The following is a 27,136-nucleotide window of genomic DNA, read 5'->3' on the forward strand; positions in this document are numbered from 1 at the left end:
ACTATGGGACTCAACATCTGAGGTCATCAGTCCCCTAGAACTTAGAACAACTTAAACCTAACTAACTTAAGGACATCATACACATCCATGCCCAAGGCAGGATTCGAACCTGCGACCGTAGCAGCAGCGTGGTTCCGGACTGACGCGCCTAGAAGAAGGTATCGACGTATCGATACACTGAGGGAAAGATGTCGACGTATCGGCCAAATAACATATCGGCTGGACATAGTAAATATACTGCCAGTTTTCGAGCTGTATATTTAAATATTGGTTTATTAGTAGATATTCTGTACATCAAGAAGCTAGCAGCCTGCTTATGCCCCTTAGAGCAAGAATTGAAAGGAAAACTATGCACATTCATGCATGACGAAAGCCACTTTGTTAACAATGGTAACTGCAGATACGTGGCACAATAAAAGGTGTCCGATGGCTCCGTCGTTCTGTTTCGTCATACATCGGATTTGTCTCGAACACTTCATGTCAACTTCCCTGTTTTTTCACTCCTGCAGAATGTTCAAATGTGTGTGAAATCTTATGGGACTTAACTGCTAAGGTCATCAGTCCCGAAGCTTACACACTATGTGACCGAAATTATCCTAAGCACAAACACACACACCCATGCTCGAGGGAGGACTCTAACCTCCGCAGGGACCAGACGCACAGTCCATGACTGCAGCGCCTTAGACCGCTCGGCTAAGCCCGCGCGGCTCATTCCTGCAAACGCCAGCGACCTACAGTTCTGTCAAAATTGCGTGACCATGTTAAACGTTGCAGTTTCTGTTGGTAGCAGCATGCGCCAATTACGTCAGTATTCCCCCTCACTCGTCTGCTGTTTTAGAAGAATGTCGATGGAAGGAATAAAACACTACTTGCGTTAAAAATTGTTTTTCAAATCAAATTATGTGCTATTACTTCACATCGGGTATCTTGTAATTTCATTTACATCGCCGCCCCCACAGTGCCATCGGTTCACTTGGTTCAAATGGCTCTGAGCACTATGGGACTTAACTGCTGTGGTCATTAGTCCCCTAGAACTTAGAACTACTTAAACCTAACTAACCTAAAGACATCACATACATCCATGCCCGAGGCAGGATTCGAACCTGCGACCGTAGCGGTCTCGCGGTTCCAGACTTTAGCGCCTAGAACCGCACGACCACTCTGGCCGTGCCATCGGACTTTTTCTTTGTGCCATCTACACTTGCTTCATGCTGCCAAAGGAAAGACTGGACGTGATGAAAGCTCAAAAAGGAAGTAAGACTCCTTGACAAAGTGAAAGTAAAATTATGTTCTACTGCAATTTCAAAAGAACAACTTCAAATATTTATCGAAAATTGTGAAAAAATATAATGTAAAATAAAACTATCGGTACTCAACATTTCTAATTCGACGTAAATTATCGATATATCGGTGAAAAAGATATTGCATGTATATGTAGATAGTTTTTGAAAAGTATCGATATATTACCACCAGCCGTAGTTCTTACAGTGTTGTGTGTGGCGGTGTTACGCACTACACTCTCATTCTGGAGGAGCTGAGATGAAAGCCCCGTCCACCCATCTAGAGCTGAGTTCTATACGCTCTACTTTAAGCCTCCGGCCATCCGATTTCCTGCCCCGTCATTGGCTAATCCAAGCTTGTGCTACGTTTTAAATGACCTCGTCAAGCTAAGGGGCAAAGACCACGTGAAATCACTAGTAAGGAATATCAGTGGAAGACAGATTTGCTGGGATAATTCTGGGACCAAACGAGTTCTGAAAAACAAAAGGCAAAATATTTTGTTACATAATTTGTCTAAAAAGAAGAAAATAGACTGAAGAAATATTTGACGCAGCTTTGATGTACGAAACCGGGTACAGCAACTGCAACGCTTATACGTTGGTGACCTAAGGAGCCCATTGATTGCAATTCCGTCAGACAAGTATCCTCCAGTACACTTTAAAATTACAGGATTCTAACACTGAATTTTAAGTTCTCAATCGGCAGCTCATTTGCAGTACATGGTTTCGAGCATCACTCGAACGCTCGTCAAATGTTTCTCTTATCTATTTTATTTCTTACTTTAAGACAAATCATCGCTAAAAAGATAGACCGCACTTTTTTCAACTTTTTAATTTTTAAAGTTTGTTTAGAAAGCTTGAAATAAATATACTTAAATATCGATCGATATATAATTATTATTGCGAGTATATAAATCATGAGAATGCATAGAAGTTTTAGTTTATGGGTGATTTGATATTTTTTACCTTCATTTACATAGTTAGCATCAGCTATTGGTGAAATAAATACAAGGGTGATTTGATAAGTTTGGTAAAAACTGAATAAAAATGTCGTTTCGTAAACAAGTCTCCTTACTACTCAACATAGTCCCCTTTGAAGCATGTACAATTGATCCAGTGACCCTCCAGTTATTTCATCCTTGCCGAAAAATGGGTTCTGTTAGGCTCTGCAAAACACTCGTTGATTCTATCACTTCCTCATTTGATGAAAATTTCTTCCCAACCAACCAAAGTTTCAAGTTACGTTACAGGAAGAAGTCACTTGGGCTAAGCCTTGTGAATATGGTGGATGCGGAACCATTCAAAGCCCAATTTATGCACTTTCGCCATTGTTATAGTTGACGTATGTGATGGTGCATTTAGCTTGTGAAAAACCACTTTTTTGCCTACCAACCTTGGTCTTTTTTCAGCCAACGAAAGTTTGAAACGATCCAAAATTTACGCATAATTTGGTACAGTTTTTCCATCACCTTACCAGCTGATAAATGGTTTTTACCTTTTTCGTTGCACTTTCACCAGCCTTTCTCAATTTTTTGACAGGCGTTTTGACTCTGGTTTGAAATAACGGGCCATATTTCATCAACAATCACAAATCGGCGCAGAAAAATCTTGCGGACTGTGATTAAATATCGCCAGATTTTGCGCTGAAATGTTTTGCCGGATCCGCTTTTAGTCGATTGTGAGCAATCGCGGCGCACATCCCACACAGCTTCTTCGTAGCTAATTCTACGTGCAGGTCATAATGCGTTCGCTAAGTTGAGATGGTTAGTCTCAGAAATCTCAGAATTGTTTTCGGCGGTCTTGCATTAACGTATGATGGATTTTGTCAATTTTTCCTTTATGGTGCCCTCAGTTCGACGTCTATACTTATCCGACCACGTTTAAATTCATTAATCCTAAAGTAAATGGCTTTCAGTGATAGTGCAGAGTCCACGTGAACTTCATCGAGTTCTGTTTTGATCTGTGTGGCAGTGCAACCTTTCAAATGAAAATGTTTAATAACAGCACGAAACTCAGTTTTCTCCGTTTGAAATCGCAGCCGACATAGCGACCAGGTCAGACGGCTGACAACAATGAACTTTTCGCTGTACTTTGTTGAAATACTTTATGCGATACTTGGGGTAATCAAGCATTTAGTTCTACTGGCAGTACTGTGTATATTTTCCAGAGACCATGGAAATGATACAAAAGAGATAAGGACGAGTAAAGAAACCTACGGTCGTTTTCTCTTCGTTAAATACTCGCAGGTGTTAGAAAGGGAATAGCTATTAATGGTATGAAGTTTGTTTATAGACGCCGAGGACCAGAAACATGACGATGTAACACATGCTGTGCTCGTAATTATTCTTCCATTATGCCTTCCTGAAGCATCCTCTAATCTCAAAAATTTAATTTCCATAAACGCCGTTTCAGCTGTTGCAGAAGTAATAAAGTATAATTTTTTAGGGAAACTTGTAGAAACGTATAGGGATTATAATACGTAAAATAATTTGTCGTAAATGTTGAAAATAGCAGATCTGTCAATATGAAGAGGTGAACACATGCTAGGGGCAGATGGCTAAAGGCTTTAACCCAGGCAAAAGGCTGATGGTTTAAAAAACATACATTGAGGTGACAAAAGCCATGGGAAGAGATATGCACATATCAATATGGTGGCAGTATCGCGTACACAGGGTATAAAAGCGCAGTGCATAGGCGGAGCTGTCATTTCTACTCAGGAAATTCATGTAAAAAGATTTCCGACGTGATTATGGCCGCACGACGGTAATTAACAGTCTGAACGCAGGCTGGTAGTTGGAGCTTGACACATGGAACTCTTCAGTTCGGAAATAGTTAGGAAATTCAATATCCCGAGATCCACTGTGTTAAAGAGTGTGCCAAGAATAGCAGATTTCAGGCATTACCTCCCACTATCGACAACGCAGGAGCCGACGGCTTTCACTTAACGACCGAGAGCACCGGCGTCTGCGTAGAGTTGTCATTGCTGACAGACAAGCAACAATGCGTGAAATAACGGCAGAAATCAATTTGGGTTGCACGACGAACGTATCCGTTAGGAGAGAGTGGTGAAATTTGGAGTTAATGGGCTACAGCACCAGAAGACCGACGCGAGTGTCTTTGCTAACTGCACTTAGCCTGCAGCGCCTCTCCTGGACTCGTGACCATATCGGCTGGATCGTAGACGAATGGAAAACTGTGGCCTGATCATATAAGTTCCGACTTACGGTGGCGTTCGAGTGAAGCACAGATTTCACAAAGCCAAGTTGTCAACAAAGCAGGGTGCAAGCTGGTGGAGGTTCCATAATGGAATGGGCTGTATTTACATGGAATGAACTGGGTCCTCTGGTCGAAATGAATCGATCATTGACTGGAAATGGTTATGTTCGGATACTTGGTGACCATTTTCAGCCATTTCCCAAACAACGTTGGCGTTCTTATGGATGACAGTTGTTCGTGATTGGTTTGAACAACATTCCGAATAATTTGAGCGAATGATTTGGCCACCCAGATCGTCCGACATGAATTCCATCGAACATTTATGGGACGCAATCGAGAGGTTACTTCGTGCACAACATCCTGCACAGGCTACACTTTCGTAATTATGGGCGGCTATAGAGGCAGTATCGCTCAGTATTTCTGTAGGGGACTTCCAGCGACTTGTCGAGAGTATTCCTTGTCTAGTTGCTGCACTACCCCGCACAAAGAAAAAGCTGCGACACGATATTAAGAGATATTCAATGACTTTTGTCAACTCAGTGTATATACGCATAGTATCATAGTTGTCCATGACAGTTCAACATACGAAGTGTACTACTTTTACGACTGCAATAAGCACAAAGTCTGCAAAAGAGAGAAACCGCGCGTAAGTATTGTAGTCGTCAGTTGTTGAACTAAATTTTGCTGTCTGTTAAGACACACCAGCTGTGACATTTGTCGATAAAAGAAAAAAAATGATAGTACAGTTAGAAGCATTTCATCACTTTTCAAATTTCCATACTGACCTTTCATAATTTACTGTCTTAAGATCGTGTCCTACCGTGAGCAGGATAACTGAACAAGTTAAGGACATCGTGATCGAAATGATCGCAACTTGTTGCGAAGCGAACGTAGCGTTGATGTATTCTAGTAAATCAAACATTCTGTGAGACCCGGACGAGTGCGTTCTGATTACTTTATTGTACTGTGGAAACACGACAGGTGTCACCGTTCTTTTAGAAGACTACGAGGCTTCCTCAGAATTTAAAGCAGTCTGTTTGCCAAAGATTCTTATTCTCTTTGAGGAGCGACAGTGTAGATAAAGAAACGAAAGCTAACACGATTCGTCAAAAAAGAAATGGTGAAGAGGTTGCATCACACATACTGTCAGACTCGGGTAGATTATATAAAATCCGTGTTATAATACGCATGTTCGCACATCGTAATTGTGAACCGACGGCTGATGTAGATACAAGTATGGAGCACATTATAAGGACGCTTTTCTTTACACCTCATCCAACGTAACTAACATTCTATAATAATTGCATATAAATGTAAATAACTTCAAAAAATATTTTTTATGAACATGCACAAAAACAATATCTCTAGTTTCAAAGAAGATGGTTTTATGTGATTGTCCTGTAAGCAGCAATGTGCGTGTGGTTGGTGATGACGCTGTATTGTGTCATCGTTAAATGACTGTAGGACCATTGAAGAAGACTTATACAAATTACTGTTTGGTGCGGTGAATGGGTATTGTGTCATCGTTAAATGACTGTAGGACCATAGAAGAAGACTTATACAAATTACTATTTGGTGCGGTGAATGACAACTTACTGTAATAGTAGAAAATAATTTACATAACCGGAGATATGTATTTTGATGATGACTTATGTTCTACTCAAGACTAACTATTTTTGATACTTGAAACACTCGATAATGGCCCAAGGCCGAAATCTAGATTGTGGAATAAAACCTGTTGCACAGTCAAATGGCGGTTATATCTTTCAAAACTAAAAATGCTAGATATTGCAGATGAGTAGGAAAAACAGTCATGTAATTTTCGAATGAAGTATTAGTGTTGTGTTGCTTAACACAGTCACGCCTTTTAGTATCGAGACGTAACATTGCAAACCGACATAATATAGAACAAGCACGTAACGTCAGTAGCGCAGAAGACGAATGGTTGACTTCGTTTTATTGGCAGAGTTCTAGGAAAGTGTAGCAAAACACTGCTGAGAAACTTCAGACAACAGTCAATTGCAGCTGACTGCAGAACGATTCTAGTGCCTCCAACGTACATTTCACGTACGGATCGCAAGGACAAGAGAAATTAGGGCCCGTACAGAGGCATATAGTCAGTCTTTTCTCCCTTGCTCCATTTGCTAGTTGAAGAGGAAAGGGAATGACTATAGCTGTATTAAAACTATTTAATAGTTGACATATTTCGCATTGGAGCTGATTTCCTCCAATTAGAGCGCTCAATGTCACGCCTGAATCGCTCGTCTTTGCCAAATTGCGACAGCAGTTTGTCAGTTCACTTTCAGTTCCTTGTCCGGCATTCTTTCTTGGTGTGTTTGGATCCCGAATCATGGGTCTGACACTTTTGTTTCGTATTTCATCATATGTAATAACCACAACAAAAACAAAACAACACTCACAACGATGCTAATGAAAAACGCAAGTTTCATACACAACACTAACCATACATTGCTGGATGCTTAGACACAAGACGCTATTCAGCATCACATAAACAGTTATCATAATCACAGAGATACATTAGATAGGATTAAGCTTATCCATTACGGATGTTTTAGAACCCGTGACTGTTTATTCAATGTAAAAACATAGAACTGCAAACAGTCCCTTTTTTGAAATAGTTATTTATTATTATATGAACCTGCTTTCGAAACTTTTTAGGCTCATCTTCAGATAGTTTTCCGGCAGTTACATAGATTTTTCAAGCACAACGCTGGGTGCTGCCTCCGTGATAATAAGGTGGAACATGCTTTAATGTATCGCCATGAGTGTCGACAGATAAACAATACTCATGGCGGTGCATTAAAGCATTTGCCATCTTGTTGCACAGCTAGTATCCAGCATTATACTTGCATAGATATGTAACTTCCTTAAAAAACCATCTGAGGATGAGCCTGAAAAGTTCATGGAATAATGAGTGACTATTTCAACAACAAAAAAATGACTGGTTGCAGTTTTATGTATTTATAGTACATTAGATAACCTTCGCACTACATTCTGTGAAGGTGAATTTCTGAAGGCTGCAATTCAGCGTTGCGAATGGGTCTCCACATTCATAAATATAAGTAGTAAAGATAGTGCTATGGCATAGCACAATCATTAGCGTATAAATCTGACATGAAGGTCATCAGATCTCGTCAAATGTAGCGAATGTTTTTTATTTCTAAATTTAATCGAAAGAGTATAAGTATTATTCTTAATCAGTTAAATCGCTTAAATTTATTCTTTCTGTTTCTAGTTCTTTGTCGCGCAATTTTCATCACTGTGTTGTCTTTTTATTTGCTCTTATTTTTCTTCCTACCACACTTTTTTCGTTTGGAATATGTGTGTGTCGCCTTTAATCTGCAACAAAGTGCCAACGAAGATTGCTCATCAGTTGGTAGTAAGGCAGCTCGTGTAGCCAAGGTAAGGATATTTTCAGGTAATCAATGATCGGTTTGCTTTGATCGCTGAAATTTAATTTTTTCTTTTTGAGTTTGCTTGTTGAGGTTGGCTTTAATCGTCGTGAACAAAGCTGTCGTGGTTTTAGTTCTACCGCAAATTGTTGATCGCAGTTTTTCTGGGATACACTGCACGTCACGAGGTTGTGGGTAGCTTAGGACATGAATTTAAATTCAGAGCTACAAGACGTGTCGACTGCCGCAGTTCAGTCGTTGTCACTTAAAATCAGCTATCGCCAGAGTATCTCGCGTTTCCGACGTGACTCGTGGCGGGCACTTGTAACATTGTTCCGCGTTACACATTGACAGCGTTTGGGAATTGACCTGCCGTGTTTATGTGTCTTCTATAATGGAGCGGTAGCCGACAGCCGATGTGGCAATACTGCAGCGGCGAGTGACATGTCAACTGTCAAGTAATTTTAATCGGGCTATAGTAATAGGACAAGGTACCCTCCGCCATGCACTGCGTGGTGGCTTGCAGGGGATGTGTGTAGATGTAGAGGTAGACGTAGATGCAGATGAACTTGCTTTAAGTGCTGATAATCTTCAAGTCAACTATGATCTAGCTATAATTTGCTAAAAAATTATCTCTGCGTCATTAGCGAGCCATCTCCGGGAGATATAAACGCTGTCCGTCGTTTATGCACACTGTTGGCCATTAACATTGCAATACCGGAAACGATAATTTTAAGTACTGTGCATACACATAATATGAGGAACAATAAGTGATTAAATTTTCAGACGATTTGGGGATAGACAAAGTGTGAAAGTGAGTTACAGGCCTGCCACCTTTGGGAGCAACAATGGCTGTAACCTATAAGATTTAGAACTGAAACAGCCCTAACCAAGCCGAGCATCTTGCCGATCTGACCTCGCGTTACCATGACATGCCAGAATTCATCAGTCTTTTTTCATTGACTTTTGGGACGTGCCCATGCAGCCAGCTCAATACTCGAGTGTCAGTTATGACGGTACGAAAATATAGAAACGCAACACCCAGTCCCCGAGCGGAGAAAACAGGCCGGGAATCGAACTCATGGCCTTCCTGGTAGCAATCCACCGAGCTGACCGCGCAGCCACCGACGTAGACAACAGCAATTTTAGTGGCTAGCGATTGGTGGCGTGCAAGACCAGATATTTTGAAAAGGGAGAGAGACCTGGAGAAATTACTGCCATGATATTAGTCGATCGCCTTCTGTGTCGAAGTAGGTCGGGACAGCACGGTCGGGTCATCGTGTTGGGAGGTAGGAGGCGAGGTACTGGCAGAAATAAAGATGTAAGGACGGGGCGTCAGTCGTGCTTGGGTAGCTCAGTTGGTAGAGTACTTGCCCGCAAAAGGCAAAGGTCCCGAGTTCGAGTCTCGGTCCGGCACACAGTTTTAATCTGCCAGAAAGTTTCATATCAGCGCACACTCCGCTGCAGAGTGAAAATCTCATTAAGGAATTTGATGATGAAAAATTCACGAACTATTTTAGATTAAACCGTGATCAATTCCAAGAAGTGCATGGTCTCATCAAGAATGAAATTGACAGACAGGGATGCAACGCTACAAGGTCGATTGGAACCAAGAAGAAACTAGCTGTGTTTTTAAGGTAAGCTACGATGATTAACATATGTCTCTATGTATAAAAATGATCTATTGGTTTGTGTATAGCCACTAACCTCCGAAAGCTCTTGACCGATTGCTTCGAAATTTTGGCACAACGTTGCATTCTAATACAGGACGTTTTTTTTAGGTACCTATTTCTTTAATATATTATATATAACCTATATACATGTAATTTTTCACGATTTTTCGTAACAATGTGTCCCTGTTATAAAATTTGTATAAATTCATATATTACAGCTATATATATATATATATATATATATATATATATATATATATATATATATTAGTCTTTATGTGAATACAATGGCTTAATTTTTTTAATATATAAATATAAAAGCATATTTCTAGCTTCCTCGAACTTTCTGAAGTACCTATTCCCTGGATTAATTGTTTTCATTGATTTGAGAACATGTGAGGTCTTTATATGATATAAAAGGCACTGTCCTGATTGACAGTGATTGATCTATAACGCCCAGTCGAAACCATTGACGATAGTGTAGGATGTAAACATTTCCTATCCATATTTAGCAACTGCGGAAGTATAGCCGGGTCCGCTAGTAGCCTATACTTCTGCATGCAATATAATATTGCCATCACCAATGGCACAGGTTAACAGTTTAGCGTTCATAGAAAACTCTTTATTGAATAAACGTAATATTCAAATGGCCAAAATATTCTGTAATAACACACAAATACCGTCTGTACAGCAAATGTAAATAGCAAAATTGTTACTAACATTCAGTTTTCAGAGAAATCATTAATAAGTGTGAGCAAATCACGCCGATTTAAGGCCGTAGTTGAAGTGCTTTGTTGAAACTCACAATCATCTTGTGTAGTAAGCGATGGACTGTTGGAATGTAAAGAATGGGATGGAGTTGAACTAGAGTAGGACGGACTGGGGGATTGGTTACTGTACGGGGACAACTCGTGATATGATGGCCGCTGAACTGTGTTGGACTGTGGAGTTCTCACAGAAGATGACAATTTCCACACTGCGTAGGCGCCATTGATGGGAAACACGTAGTAATAAGAAAACCTAGTAAAACTGGATCCTCCTATTGCAATTATAAACGCACTTTCTCCATCGTGCTAGTGGCTACCGTAGACTACGAGTATAAATTCATTACTATTGATGTTGGGTCACAAGGGAGGTTCAGCAACGAGGCCTCCATTTCTGTAACCACACGGAAAATATCATTTCTGATGACATAGTGAGATGACAGAGGCATGCATCTGGTCATCTGGTACACTGACATGAAGAGGTGGTACAGAGGATCACTTGGAGCACTCGTTTGTGCCAACAGATTTCTTCTCGTCTCAATCTTCTTCGTTCTTCATGTTGTTCAATGTTTCGTTTGAGTATTCCAGCAATAGTGTCTCCTCTTTTTTCCCGTGATTGAAGGTCGTCCCGAGCACTTCTGATTACCTGCTGCATGTTGAGTGATTCCTCACCCTCGTCGACTACATCAGTTGCACTATCAGTGACAATTTTGTGATGTTTCGTTATCATCAGTGTATTCGTTTAGGTCCCCTTCTCGTGTTTTATTGGCCATATATGGTTGTAGAAATCCCATCTGCTTTTGAAATTTCCATTCTTTAACCGATTCAGCCGGTGCCCCACTTTTCATGGATTTTTGCTGTCTTCTGAGAGCATCTCTCAGCGAATGTCTCAATTTCTCCCACAACGCTTTCGCTTCGACAGCTGCAACAACGGTGTCAAAAGAGAATTTCGCTATGTCAATTATTCACTTTTTAGTTAAAAAAATAAACAAATACAGCTACAAATCTATCACTCCTTTTTTAATTTTTTTTTTATGTTCTAGGTATTTGGCGACAGGAAACACATACAGAACTATTGCATACAGCTACAGAATGGGAGAACGAAGGGTCTCTAACACCGTATCAGATGCATCTCAAGCTGTATGGAAAGTAATGCAACCAATATCTATGACAGAACCCACAAAAGAACAATGGGAATCAATCGCAGCTGGTTTCCAACGAAGATGACAATTTCCACACTGCGTAGGCGCCATTGATGGGAAACACGTAGTAATAAGAAAACCTAGTAAAACTGGATCCTCCTATTGCAATTATAAACGCACTTTCTCCATCGTGCTAGTGGCTACCGTAGACTACGAGTATAAATTCATTACTATTGATGTTGGGTCACAAGGGAGGTTTAGTGATGGAAGCATTTTCAATACAAGCGATTTGGCGAAAAGAACGATGAAACGCACTTTACAGCTTCCGTCACCTGCAGCACTATCTCCAATACAGGAGGCAATGCCTTTCGTATTTGTAGGCGATGAGGCATTCCCTTTGTGTGAGAATTTGATGCGACCTTGTCCAAAACAAAGCGTCAGTGACAATTATGAAAACAAAGTGTTCAACTATAGACTGTCAAGAGCACGCCAAACCGCAGTGTGCGGTTTTGGTATACTTGCTTCGCGTTTTCGGGTTTTTCGAGCACCATTTGAAATTAAAGTAGCTAGTGTTATCAGTGTTGTGAAGGCAGCTTGTGTGTTGCACAACTATTTAATTACTTCTAAAGCTGAAATAAGTGGAGACGCCACAATGGAGGATATGCCGGAGGATCAAATGCGACCATTATTACAAGCAAATGTAACACGAAGTTCACAGAAAGCTTTCAAATTCGATAGAACTTCACTACATACTTTAACACCACAGGAATGGTTCCTTGGCTAAGGGAAGGGGTTTAGAAAGGAAAGTACTGAGAAACTAAGAATATCCATACAGCTACGACATAATATTTCAAATACATAAATTAATTCATAACATTTATGTCATGCTTCTATTTTGCGAAACAATACATTGGTACATGTTAATTGCAATAAAAGTCCTTATGTTGGGATCAATATTAATTAAAAATTTTAATTGATTTACCCGAAAAATGTTATTATAAACCATCCCGTACAGCCTGCAAATTAAACCACCTCACACTAACACCACCAATTTCCAAACCTGATCCATGGACATCCCTTTCATATCGCTAGGCCTGCTACAAGTGGGCCACGTAAACACACAGTACCTACTGCCCCAGTGTAACGACTGTACAGCATGTGCGCCGACTACGTGGATGTGCCAGTGCTGGAGCAACCACAGACATGCCGCACACACAAAATTTTTAGTTTGATAAAAATAAAATGAATATTTCTCACTTGCCTTTATAAAAAGTAGAGAACTATTATAACACTGAGATAGAAGTTAACATTTCTGACCTCTAAACAATGTCTTTTTTTTCCCCAGAAGCGTTTGCGCATAGCATGGAATCCCTTCTTTTCGGCTTTCTTTCATTTCCTGATAAGTGATACGCTACAAGACGCCTGATTCCACTCGCCAACAGTTGTTTTTAAATGTGTCCTTGCAAATATTGAGCAATAATAAAGAATAATCCGAGATACAAAAAAGCCGATTGCTATTTTTTTTAAACATGACAGCGGTGTCGTTTAAGATTTCAGTGCTATTGTTTTCACCTAATCGGGACTGTTATCGTTTTGTTTGTTGATACAATGGTTTGAAGGATACCGGAGCTTTAATTGTTGACTGACGTGGTTGTAAGCCGTTATGTGGGAGAGAGTTTTATTAAATTTTGTTTTTTACATGTTTAACAAAGTTTGGTAAGAGTGGCTGGCTACAGGTTCTCAGGCCGAAGAAGGCCCGAGGAGGACCATATGACATGAGTCAGAAGGGGAGAGTAGCTGGTGAGAAAAGCCCTTGCTGTCGCCAGGGCTACTGTATATATTGCGAGAAGTGGGCAAATTTCATCATCAATTAACAGAAACTATTTAGTCATCAGGGCTATCTAACAACAAATCAATTTAAACAGCGCTCATAGAACTTTGTGTCATTCTCTTAATACACTCCTGGAAATGGAAAAAAGAACACATTGACACCGGTGTGTCAGACCCACCATACTTGCTCCGGACACTGCGAGAGGGCTGTACAAGCAATGATCACACGCACGGCACAGCGGACACACCAGGAACCGCGGTGTTGGCCGTCGAATGGCGCTAGCTGCGCAGCATTTGTGCACCGCCGCCGTCAGTGTCAGCCAGTTTGCCGTGGCATACGGAGCTCCATCGCAGTCTTTAACACTGGTAGCATGCCGCGACAGCGTGGACGTGAACCGTATGTGCAGTTGACGGACTTTGAGCGAGGGCGTATAGTGGGCATGCGGGAGGCCGGGTGGACGTACCGCCGAATTGCTCAACACGTGGGGCGTGAGGTCTCCACAGTACATCGATGTTGTCGCCAGTGGTCGGCGGAAGGTGCACGTGCCCGTCGACCTGGGACCGGACCGCAGCGACGCACGGATGCACGCCAAGACCGTAGGATCCTACGCAGTGCCGTAGGGGACCGCACCGCCACTTCCCAGCAAATTAGGGACACTGTTGCTCCTGGGGTATCGGCGAGGACCATTCGCAACCGTCTCCATGAAGCTGGGCTACGGTCCCGCACACCGTTAGGCCGTCTTCCGCTCACGCCCCAACATCGTGCAGCCCGCCTCCAGTGGTGTCGCGACAGGCGTGAATGGAGGGACGAATGGAGACGTGTCGTCTTCAGCGATCAGAGTCGCTTCTGCCTTGGTGCCAATGATGGTCGTATGCGTGTTTGGCGCCATGCAGGTGAGCGCCACAATCAGGACTGCATACGACCGAGGCACACAGGGCCAACACCCGGCATCATGGTGTGGGGAGCGATCTCCTACACTGGCCGTACACCACTGGTGATCGTCGAGGGGACACTGAATAGTGCACGGTACATCCAAACCGTCATCGAACCCATCGTTCTACCATTCCTAGACCGGCAAGGGAACTTGCTGTTCCAACAGGACAATGCACATCCGCATGTATCCCGTGCCACCCAACGTGATCTAGAAGGTGTAAGTCAACTACCCTGGCCAGCAAGATCTCCGGATCTGTCCCCCATTGAGCATGTTTGGGACTGGATGAAGCGTCGTCTCACGCAGTCTACACGTCCAGCACGAACGCTGGTCCAACTGAGGCGCCAGGTGGAAATGGCATGGCAAGCCGTTCCACAGGACTACATCCAGCATCTCTACGATCGGCTCCATGGGAGAATAGCAGCCTGCATTGCTGCGAAAGGTGGATATACACTGTACTAGTGCCGACATTGTGCGTGCTCTGTTGCCTGTGTCTATGTGCCTGTGGTTCTGTCAGTGTGATCATGTGATGTATCTGACCCCAGGAATGTGTCAATAAAGTTTCCCCTTCCTGGGACAATGAATTCACGGTGTTCTTATTTCAATTTCCAGGAGTGTATATGAGAAATCTACTCTGACGACAGTTTCGATTCTATATGGATATCAAAGACGTGGTTAAATCCATCTATTCCATTTTCACTGGTAGATATGGAGGGCTACACGCTGGTAAGGAATGATATTGTAAGGAACCTAGGCATCTTTTTTGATAAACATTTAACCAGGACAGAGCACATCACGAAAATTTGCCACAGAGTTTTAACAATGTCAATGTAGAATGTTAACAACAAATTACAATGCATCTTACCATTTCGTATGTCCGTTTCCTTGGCCACTTTCTCCCACTTCTCAGCTTTCAGCTTCGTTTTCAAGTAATCTTCATGGCTTGTATCACACAGAACTTTGCGAACACGTACGGTTTCGATCAGCTTTTCCCCCATTTCGAACTACCAACAGCCAGAACCACCGTGAGCCTCGCAGTAAACTGCGTACAGGAGACTATGGTCCGCAGGATCACCAAGCGCAGGAACTGCGTCACGTCACGCTGCGCAGGACCATACAGTTGTGTGGTTCGCAAAAACTCACCGTGAGTCACCCTGCGTCATCTCACGGACCTGTGTCTCATCTTGCGGGCAGCCTATATGAGACGGCGGGGAGCAGACGGCACACAAAAGCAACGGCAGCAGTGAGAATTCCAACGATGTGTCAAATTAATACATAATAATTTGATAATCATTTGAGTTCCTTGATAATTGTGGTCTTGAGTTTTAACTTATAGGCCCAGAATAGCAAGATACCCTTTCAAATTAGTTAAAAGTAAAATAATGGGCTCAGCCCGTAGCAAATTATTAGTCAGAGATCTAACCGTAACTTGGTCAGATGTGCATGCCGTATTAGTGGGAAACTATGCTAGCAATAGCAATCAAATGCTAGCACCTGGACAAAATTGTGAAATGGTGCAACATATGGAAAATAAGGATAAATCCAGAGATATCCGTAGCAGTTATGTTCACAAGAAAGCTGACATCCCCAAATTGACTGATTTCTCTAGCCTAACCTTCGCGAAGCAGATAGATCCAGGAGCAGAGGTGGCACTCCTTTTGTCCAACTATACCCCGTTGCTAGACGGTGGAGGACTTAGCATGGACATGACATTAACATTATACAGGTCGGTTATCCTCCCAAGTATTTTTAACGGATCAGAAGTTCGGTCTATGGCAGTAGGCCGACATCTACAGAAACTTCAGAGACTCCAAAACAGAATTCTACGCGTCATCGCCGGTGCAGACCGTTCACGCCAAACACACACATTAAGGACCTCTTATAAGAACCATCAATGTACATTTACATTAAAAGAAAATCAGAAAAACTCTATGAGAAAACTGCTACATCGACACATCATCTAATTCACCACCTAGGAACACAATACCCCAGTGCTTAAGACAAGAGACCGATCTCAATACTAACCAGACAATTTAGGGCATAACAGCTACAGACAAAACAGTCGTACATACCTTTGTATCCCGCCTGGAAGCCGGCGCGCGAGTCTGCTCCTGAAAACTGAAGGGTAGGCCGAATGTAAGGTGCTAGTAGGAGCAGGTGAGGTAGAACACTTGGTACTGCAATTTAAAGTGGTTTTACTTAACTTTGGGTGATATGAGCACTTAGATGCGAAGCTGTACATCAAGTTAAAAAGTTACATGTAATGGCTAGCCCCCTTTGAAGTAGAAGCTAAGTTGATTGGCCGTCGGTTCGGAATCAAATGCGCTGAATCTGGAGCGACGCTCGTAGAGCTGCACAGCGCCTCCTAGAGGGCGCTGTCGTCTGTGTCGGTGTCGTAGTGCCAACGTACGAACTTGCACCTACGCCGTGGCATCGTAGCTATCGATACCATACAAACAAACATCACTTATATAAACGACAAAAGCTGTATTTCAAAATATCATTCAGCCATACTAGAAGTCAGGCGGGGAGAGCCCTGTGGTGGTTCAGTGAAATATAAATATAGACATGCAAAGTCGAAGGGAGTTCCATACTGACAGCAGTCAAGGGGGGTCAGGCCCGGGGCCTGGACTTAAGTATTCGCTCTGGCTCTGCTCGCGCTCATACTTAGCCACATTCATCACTCCATGGGATTTTGCAATCCGGAATAGCGTGCTTTCATACAAGTCGTTATCCAATTCTTGCTGAGACGAGCAATTAAAGATTATAGCTATTCTACTCTTGTCTTTATTCGATTATTTCCCGACCGAGTTCTGTAACTCTTTCAAACTTCTAATTAGCCATCTCCATATTAGCTGACTGGATGGACATTCTCCACTCTCCAATGTCATTGAGCATCTTGACCACTTGCTGGACGCGACACTAGAAGCTTTTTTTTCTGAAGCCTTATATTGAGTTCACTTTTCACTTTCCCCTAGCTAAGCGGGTTAACATGGCCATTGCCATCGCAATCGGATTATACGCTTGTTTTTCTGATTTCCGTGCACAGAAAGAAAGGCATTTACTGCAGTAGCCAGTTTACAACATGAATTTTGTATTAGGCACAATATAACAGACCAGACACACTTTTATATTAAGAATATACACTATGAGATCAAAAGTATACGGACACCTGGCTGAATGACAAGTTCGTGGCGCCCTCCAACGGTAATGCTCGAATTGAATATGGTGTTGACCCACCCTTAGCCTTGGTGACAGCTTCCACTCTCGTAAACATACGTTCAATCAGGTGCTGGAAGGTTTCTTGGGGAATGGCAGCCCATTCTTCACGCAGTCCTGCACTGGTACGAATTCGGCGCTCCAAAACATCCCAAAGGTGTTCTATAAGTTTCAGATCAGGACTCTGTGCAGGCCAGTCCATTACATGGATGTTATTGTCGTTTAACCTCTCCGCCACAGGCCGTTCATTATGAACAGCTGCTCGATCGTGTTGAAAGATGTAATCGCCATCCCCGAATTGCTCTTCAACAGTGGGAAGCAAGAAGGTGTTTAAGAAATCAATATAGGCCTGTGCTGTGACAGTGCCACGCAAAACAAGGGGTGCAAGCCCCCACCATGAAAAACACGACTCACCATAACACCACGGCCTCCGAATTTTACTGTTGGTACTACACACGCTGGCAGATGACGCTCACCGGGCATTCACCATACCCACACCCTGCCATCGGATCGCCACATTGTGTACCGTGATTCGTCACTCCACACAATGTTTTTCCACTGTTCAATCGTCCAATGTTTACGCTCCTTACATCAAACGAGACCCCGTTTCGCATTTACTGGTGTGATGTGTGGCTTATGAGCAGCCGCTCGACCATGAAATCCGAGTTTTCTCACCTCCCGCCTAAATGTCATAGTTCATGCAGTGGATCCTGATGCAGTTTGGAATTCCTGTGTGATGGCCTGGATAGATGTCTGCTTATTACACATTGCGACCCTCTTCAATTGTCGGTTGTCTATGTCAGTCATCAGACGAGGTCGGCCAATACGCTTTTGTGCTGTACGTGTCTCTTTACGTTTCCACTTCACTATCACATCAGAAACAGTGGACCTAGGGATGTTAAGGAGTGTGGAAATCTCGCATACAGACGTATGACACTAGTGACACCCAATCACCTGACCACGTTCGAAGTCCATTCTGCTGACCGCCCCATTCAGCTCGATCTGCTGAGGTCGCTAATACAGTACCTGGCAGCACAATGCACCTAATTTGAAACACGCATGTTTTTGGGGCGGTCCGGATACTTATGTTTTTGGGGCTGTCCGGATACTTTTGATCACATAGTGAATAACTTAATTAACAAAAAATTGTCAGAAAGGGCTAGAATGGTGGATGACAACTTTGTATATAAGAGGGATCAGAAGTCATTTTTATCTGTTGTATTCAGGCCCCTCTTACCCACTGGGTACTCTGGACACGTGCCCAGGGCCCCGCGATCGGTAGGGGCCCCATAGTTACTGGCAGATCACCAGACGGTAACCGATATTTATTACATAAAACAAATTTCGAAAAAATCGAACGATGACTGACTCCAGTACCTACTTGCTTATTATCTTCGCGCAGTGCACAGTTCTGCACGGAGAGAATAGCGACGTAAAATTAAACGTGACCGACAGACTTAAATAAACCGACTCGACGATCGGGAATTCCCCTGTATTTGTCTGCTGTGTTGTTATGTTTGTTTTGTTTGTAGTTGTTACTGACTGCGCTCTGATGTATTCTTTGATTAAATCGTCGTTTGCCTGTTTTGTTTTATGTTAGTACAATTTTAGGTGTAAAAATAAATACTGAATTTATGATGTAAGGAAATATTATTATTATTAAGCAACAGATTGAGAAGGGGAAGCAACATATACTTCCGTGGCTCCCTTTCCCGTACAATTGTGGAACAGCAAGGCTTTGTGCGAGCGATGTACGTCTTGAGAAGTGAAGTTCGCTAAGAAATTCCCGGACGTCAGTCGCACTGAAAATGTACCTCAGGGCCAGTTTAAGACTGAGTTTGAAGAATATTACAAGGGAGGAATATAAATAGTATGTTAACGTCGGCCTCAACTGTTCCGTCCGAAAAAAAAAATAATAAAATAAATTTAAAAAATTGGCACATAGAAAGTAAATGATCGAGCAAACACAAATTTAGAGTAATTGACACTATAATTAACAACTTGGACTTAACGTCCATATAACATGTTAGCACTTACGTCAATAACAATGACAGAGCTTGAGTGGTTTGAAAAGTTTAGAAATCACGTATAAATGTCCATTAACTACTTGCGTTTTTCACACATGCTAGTCCCACATGCAATAAAATGACAATATTTATCTGTAGGGTTTAACAAATTACAAGTCTAATAATGACACCTACGTAATGGTGCGTCCGTATTATACAGGAGATAAAAAGAGAGAGATATCGTCCGGCAGTGGACGATGGGTTGCGCGCTTGTTTGTTGTTTTGTATTATTCAAATGTCTTCAGAGTCTGTCTTTAATATCGATGTTTTTACATGCGCGCTGAATTAATCTATAATTTCTTACGCGCGTCAGTGGCGCTGGATTCATTTCTCCTTCTAAATCGTCAAAATACATCATTACAATGCGTAGTTAAACATTATACATTGGCAAATAAATGGCTCTTGGCCTCTTTCATTGCTCAAATCAGTGTTTCATATGACGAGATGTGGCGGTGTGAAAATACATCTCATCGCTTCCCGCGGGGAGAACCAGAACTCCTACTGAATTCTCGTGATTCACACGTAATTCCAGTGATGTAGTTGCACACAGTACATGCATTTATGTAAATTGTCAAAATCACACTCTGAAATTAACATAACATATACATCATAATAGCCATAATATTTACCAAATAAGTGCATAGAAGTGTTTATGCCTTCAAGTCCACTGTTTTCGCACTATTATGCTTCAGTTCATTGTGGTCGGTGCAACGGTCATTTGTGTTCATCAGTCAATGGACAGGCTTGACCTTCATTCTTTGAAAAATAACTGTACAATACGTTGATCTAGCTTCCATATTCTTAAATTTAATCAATTCAGTTCTGCTGAAAAGAGAGAACCTTACAATCTAACATGAAAATCAAAGGTAGATGGCTTACGCACTAATCATTGTCTGTACATTTGTACCATGTTTTAGTTAGTTCAGGGATTTTGTATCTTCTGTAGAAGTTTTTTTAATGTGGGAATTCCACGGCATTTGCTTATCGCTTAAATGTACACTAATAAACTTTCATGTTGCACACGAACACAAAGCACTTCGACGTTCTTCGCTGTGGGTTGTCGATAGTAGTTTGTGGTCTTGTCTCACCTCATCTTGACATGGTTTGGTGGGCAAGACAAGGACGTTGCGAAGCTGGAGTCTTATTATGTTAAATGTTCGTCCATGTAGTCAAATGTCCGTGACTGTGTTCGTCTTGGTGCATTTTTTTCATGAAACAATGAAGAAAACCAGAGTTAGGTTCTGCTTAACACTAAGCTTACATCACTAATAGGGCAAGGGATAAGGATTTGAACATCAGATTTACAAGGCTAGCATGAGTACTTGCTCACTTCATTTATACATTGTTCAGTAAAATCTTATTTTCGCTCCGAAATGACTATACAACTGTTCGTGTTTAGTGTACAGTCGGTACTTGACTTTAGTTCAAATGGCTCTGAGCACTGTGGAACTTAACGTCTAAGGTCATCAGTCCCCTAGAACGTAGAACTACTTAAACCTAACTAACCTAAGGACATCACGCACATCCATGCCCGAGGCAGGACTCGAACCTGCGACCGTAGTAGCAGCGCGGTTCCGGACTGTAGCGCCTAGAATAGGGTGACCAAACGTCCCGGAAAACCGGGATTGTCCCGATTTTCATCCCTGTATTCCGGTGTCCCGAAAATTTGTTTCGGGACGCTCAAAAGTCCCGGAATTCAGGTTTTAAATACATTTCGTGAAACTTTCTCAAATTTTTGGGATTTCACTATATTAAAGGCAATACAACACTAGAAATTAATATATTTTAGCTTATTTGTCTAAAACCTCCATTGTCCCATACCAGTAATCACAGTATCAGTATTGATACACTCAGCCAATAATTTACTTTGAGCGGTATTTTGGCCAACAAGTAGTAAGATGTATTATTGTAACAGAGCTATGAAACCGTCCGATTGTCGCGCCACTTATTCACACACTCATTGTCAGAACAGTGCAGTGGTTGATGTTTTGTCAGACAAACTGCAATAGTTTTTTCTCATATTAGTCGTATTATTGCTGCAGTACTGTGAAACGCAATGCCGAAACGTGCCTGCAAGTTCAGTGACTGTCATTCCAAGGAATGAAATTTCATTAAGAAAGGTCGTTTTGATTATGAAGCAGAGTGTTCCGTATGTAAGTGTTCTATTAGTATAAGTCATGGTGGACTTTCCGACATAGTTGATCACATCAGGTCAAAGAAACACATTAACAGATACAGTGCACCGAGCTGCAGTAAAACTCTACAAAATTATTTTGTGAAACATCTGGTATGATTTTTTTTCTAGTAATTTAATTGAAAGCTTTGTTGCTTTGGTAAAAATAAAATTGGTTCTTTTTGTCGTGACAGAATAAATTACTATTAATCACACCAGATTTGTCGGAGATCAGCAGCAACATGTGTAATTGATCCAGCTTTAATAAATTCTATTACCTTTTAGCGGAAAATTCGTGCGGTACTCTCCGACGTTAGAAAAGTCGTGGTGTTCCGTTCGGATCAGGAGGCGGCTGTCTTTTCTCATTCGCGATATCGAAAATTACTAAAAAATGAACAGAATTTTTTTTTTCGGAGGAAGATCGCGCGGAGAAAACAGACAGAAGTTACATGAAAGAAACCTAAGGGACCAACTAATTGGATTTGTACGAACATATAAACGGAACTGAAAGAACTTGGAATAAATACTATAACGATGTCGTCACGACAGCCTCCTGTTCCGACAGAACACACGCTGGATCATAAGCTGCATAAATCTTTTAAACGGAAAAGATTATCACAAGTATAATTAATGAAAATAAGGTTGAGAGATTTTCTTTGAAATTAAATAAACTTCAAGGCTTCAAGTATTATATTATGAAACGGAAACTTACATTAACATGGCCACCCAATGTGGCGGTGGAGCGAATTTTGATGATACACATTCTCGCTTGTTTGTCGCTACATATATTTTTAATCACTTAAACTCTTAAATTTACAATAAAATGATTATATCAGTATGGACCACAATACTTTTGCGTCCGACTCGCAACACATTCACAGAAGAACAGCTAGAGAGCGGCGCGACTCCCTGCAGAAGTAAAAATTGGCAATTGTTATTTTGAAACATAGGTGCATCGTTTTTTTACTGATCGATAGCAGCGTATAACAGTTTATAGCTATCGTGATATTCTGCGCTTTTCAGAAGCGCGGCAAAGATATCTGGTTACAACATTCATTGGTATATGTTAAAAGTTCGCACATACTGACGCGAATACAGAAAAAAAACTTTTACATGTTAAAAATCGCAGTGATAAAGGCTGTAATGTCACAAACATCAGTCAAGTGAAGAGACGAAAGTTCGAGCAGCCGAGCTTACACTAGCCTACCACACGGCAAAACATCACCAAAATTATATATCTAGTGATTGTACTAATAAGCTTAACAGCATTATGTCTGATGATTCTTCCGTGCAAAAAAGTTTAGTTCAGCAAGAACTAAAGTGTCAGCCTTAGTGAAAGGAGTTATTGCTCCGCAGAGTGTAAAGGAAAGCCTTGAATACATCAAAAAGTCTTCTTTCTACGGGATATCCACTGATGCCAGCAATCATAAGGCCACTAAAATATTTCCGTTTGTTGTTCAGTTTTTCGATATTAATCAGGGAATTCAGACCAAACCTTTGAAGGTGAGTTTCCTACCTAATGAAACATCTGACGAAATTTCAAGATTTTGTATGAATACTATCGAAATGTTTGGTCTTGAGAAAAACAAATGTGTGGCATTTTGTGGAGACAACACCAACATAAACTTTGGTGGTTTAAAAAGACAAGGCAAATGCAACGTATTTACCAAATTAAAGGCAACATTACATGAAAACATTGAAGGCATAGGGTGCCCTACATATGTTTTACACAATAGCGTGCAGACATCTGCTGACAGTTTAAGCTGTGATGTTGAAACTATCGTCATGAAGGTATACTCACACTTTTACATAATTATATACTGTTAGAACAGAGAGGCTTAAGGAGTTCTGTGATTATGTGGGAACTGAATATATGAATGTAATATGTCACTCGAAAACTCGCTGGTTATCACTGTTTCCAGCAGTTGAAAGAGTAATCCGCCTGTTTGAACCGTTAAAAGATTTTTTTCCTAAAGGAAGACAAGCCCCCAAAATATTGGTTCAGTTTTTCAGTAAACCCTTAAGTGAAGCCTACTTATGGTTCATTCACAGTCAGCTTAGCACTTTGCAGCATGGGATAAAGGAAATTGAGGGAAGCATGAAAAGTGTAATAGAGGTAAATGATGTTTTGAAAAATAGTCTGGAAACTGTTACTAAGAGGAGAGAACAGCAGTTATTTCTTTTAATGTTAAATCTTCCCTTAAAAGAGCAGAAGTATCAGAAGCAGCGGAAAGAAGTTAACAAGTTTTATGACACTTGTGTAGAATATCGCAGCAACTGGAGCGCCTCATGTTTACCTCATCGCCGGTGTTTAATTGGATGTTACTGAAGAGAGTGCCAAAATGGGAAAGTGTTGAAGAGACAGTTTCTTATTTGAAGAGTAAAGAGATTGAAATCGATGATTCCATTCTCTTTGATCAGTTCGGCATACTGACAAATTTTGTAGAAGAAAGTCTTCACAAGTGGAATGATGAAAAAAAAAAAAAAACACCATTGGAATGTCATGAGAAGTGGGTGAGTTTTTTTTAAAAACTGTGACTGTCTTCAGCATTATTCTGAGTTGGTAATAATTGCAAGGTATTTATTTTCAATCCCAGCCCATAATGCCAATGTGGAAAGAATATTTTCGTTCATGAATATCCAATTGACTGGTGAAAGAAACAGAATGGAGGTGAACTCTCCTGAAGCAAACCTGCAGATCCTGTACAACTACAAACTTGACTGTGCCGAGTTTTATCACAGTGTCTCAAAGAACAAAGACATGTTCAAGAAGGCTGGAGGCAGTGAAAAATACACTTTTCTCCAAGGACAGTCCATTCGATCTACAAGTGCTCAGTAATATTAAAGCTCATGTTAATATTAATTGATTAAAAGTTGAATGGCTGTAAAATTTTGTAAAATCGTAATACATTTCTTTATTACTGCATACGTTTATTAAATGTCATTAATTATACAGATAATCTAGATTATATCAATCTTTTGTATCCTCTTATTAGTTATAACAAACATTAATATTTAAAATTAATAAACCTCGGTACATGTGGAATGAGGTGTCCATTGGCACCCAGGTCAATGTGTCCCGATTTTCACCGAAAATAATTTTGTCACCCTAGCCTAGAACCGCTCGGCCACCCCGGCCGGCTTGACATAAGTCCTTAGTTTGGACGCATTCGTTGTTATACAGGTCTCTATATTCGGGGAAATGTCCATGTACATATTTTGAATTGCCGATGGGCACGCGGCCGTTAAAGTCAATCAGCTAGCATTGTCAGAGGCGACGCATGCCACTGTTGCCGTAACTTGCCTAGCTGTTCGCACGCAGTACAGGCTTGGCGGTTGTCGTCCGTACGCGCGGGTTAGCTAAGCTGCCTTCTTTTCGTTGATAACTCATTACTTGACTGCATCGTGTGTTCGACGCATCTGCGAAGCTCACTACAGGGCGAACTTCACTTTGTGGTCCGTGGATCGTTGCTGTCGTTCGTCGTCTGCAAGATGGGAGACTCGCCTGCAGGTAAGGACATTTAAAATTTTCAGCATGCACGCTGGAGTGAAAATTCGTAGCACTGGTTACAATTCTCTCTGCCTAACGTGTCTTGCGATGTTTTATGTTTATCGGTTACACTTGAACTTAGTCACTTCCGATTCATATGAGTTAAATACTAGTTTACAATTTTGTCACTCGTTGATTCACATGAGCAGTGCACATGTCCATATTTCGTTCGTTTCAATTTACTAAGAAAAATTGCTACTAGTCACGATGTTTGCTTAATCACTAGTATGTACAGTTTATTTGCTATTCAGTTCCTTTGGTGTCGGTATGGCCAATCGGTTTCGCTTTCAGAGTAATTTTAATTTTGAATGCTGTCTCAAAGATACTCTTTAAAATTAATAGGGTTTGTATAGATTTCTCTTACTTTCTTGTTTATGATTTTTAAACCATTTACTTTCATTAATTGTGCATTAGAGAGAATTGTGTGCCAACAGATAAATTGCGTACTTGCAACAGCGAAAACGTGACTTTATCCAACTGGAACTGTCACGGCATTCGGATTTTCAATTTCATGTGGTCTAGTCGATAAAAGTAATAAAGAAGATAAATGACCGATAACTGACTACTCACGGTAAAATCCTGTCACAAAATACGTGATCGCGGAACGAAAGTTATCGAAAGGGTTAAAAGAAATTTGGAATTACAGTGAAATGAACATCCTTAGTTGCTTACAGGCGTTGACATACGTCAACGGGGAGAGATGAAAAGGTGTGCCCCGACCAGGACTCGAACCCGGGATCTTCTGCATAGATGGCAGACGCTCTATCTTTTTTTTTCGTTCGTTGTATCTGCTCTGGGCGGACGTCGAAAGACACCCGTTTCAGTTCGGTGTTGATCCATTAACTCAGTTTTTTTTTTTATTACAGAGGGCAGCTAGCCCTCTGACCGAACACGCTGAGCTACCGTGCCGGCTAATCCATCTCAACCACCGAGGACACAGAGGATAGCGCGACTGCAGGGATTTATCTCTGGCACGCCTCTCGCGAAACCCACATTCTCAACGTATTGTCCCGCACTACATTCGTAGTGCCCCCGCCCATTATACTCATTACTCGCGGAGCGTTGCCGATTCCCGTAAGAGTTCGGGCACTGTTTGTGCATTCGCACAGAAGAAGATGGTCAAGTGGCCAGTGAGCGTTAACTATAGATATACTAAGATGGTATCTGTTCTTTCGGACATGTTGAGAATCTGGGTTTCGCAGGAGGCGTGCCAGAGATTAATTCCTGCAGTCGCGCTATCCTCTGTGTCCTCGGTGGCTCAGATGGATAGAGCGTCTGCCGTGTAAGCAGGCGATCCCGGTTTCGAGTCCCGGTCGGGGCACACATTTTCATCTGTCCCCGTTGACGTATGTCAAAGCCTGTAAGCAGCTAAGGGTGTTCATTTCATTCTAATTTTATTCTAACGACATGTCCGGACGAAGAGATACCGTCTTAGTATATCTATAGAAATTTGGAAGATTCGCGGAGTCACGAAGTGTGAGAATCCTTTGCATCCACTATGTGTTCGCATTTCGTTTGCATGTCCTCCATTCAACTACTGATGCTCACTTAGGATGGGAATAGGATAGGTAGTAATTCATGGATATATACATACATACATACATACATAGTGAGAAGAAAACGTTTAAGTTCCTTGAAATCTTGAAGACAAAAAAATTTCGGTAACACTTCTGCCACATCAAAAGTATCAATGAAACCAAATTACTTCTAAATTTACCTCAAATACTATTTTATATCTGTTTGCATTTTATTTACAATTTCTATATCAGATTGCCCACTCGTTGGTGGTGGTGTTGACATTTGGCTTCTAATAGTAGAACAGTACAGATTTAAATTCGTAGACTCATGTATCACTCCTATGTATTGGTTGTACACTTC

At 41.4% G+C, this 27,136-nt stretch overlaps 1 protein-coding gene across 1 annotated transcript in view; it reads right to left on the bottom strand.

Moving 5' to 3' along the window:
• LOC126418209 (uncharacterized) overlaps positions 1-15,248 on the bottom strand; it is a 120,923-nt gene extending 105,675 nt beyond the window's left edge. Inside the window, exon 1 of the mRNA XM_050085179.1 lies at positions 15,116-15,248. Within this exon, the coding sequence (XP_049941136.1) occupies positions 15,116-15,248 (133 nt within the window). The remainder of the gene's footprint in view (positions 1-15,115) is intronic.
• Between the last annotated feature and the right edge of the window lie 11,888 nt (positions 15,249-27,136).

Source organism: Schistocerca serialis, chromosome 1 (genome assembly GCF_023864345.2).
Source record: "Schistocerca serialis cubense isolate TAMUIC-IGC-003099 chromosome 1, iqSchSeri2.2, whole genome shotgun sequence".
Classification (NCBI taxonomy): domain Eukaryota; kingdom Metazoa; phylum Arthropoda; class Insecta; order Orthoptera; family Acrididae; genus Schistocerca; species Schistocerca serialis.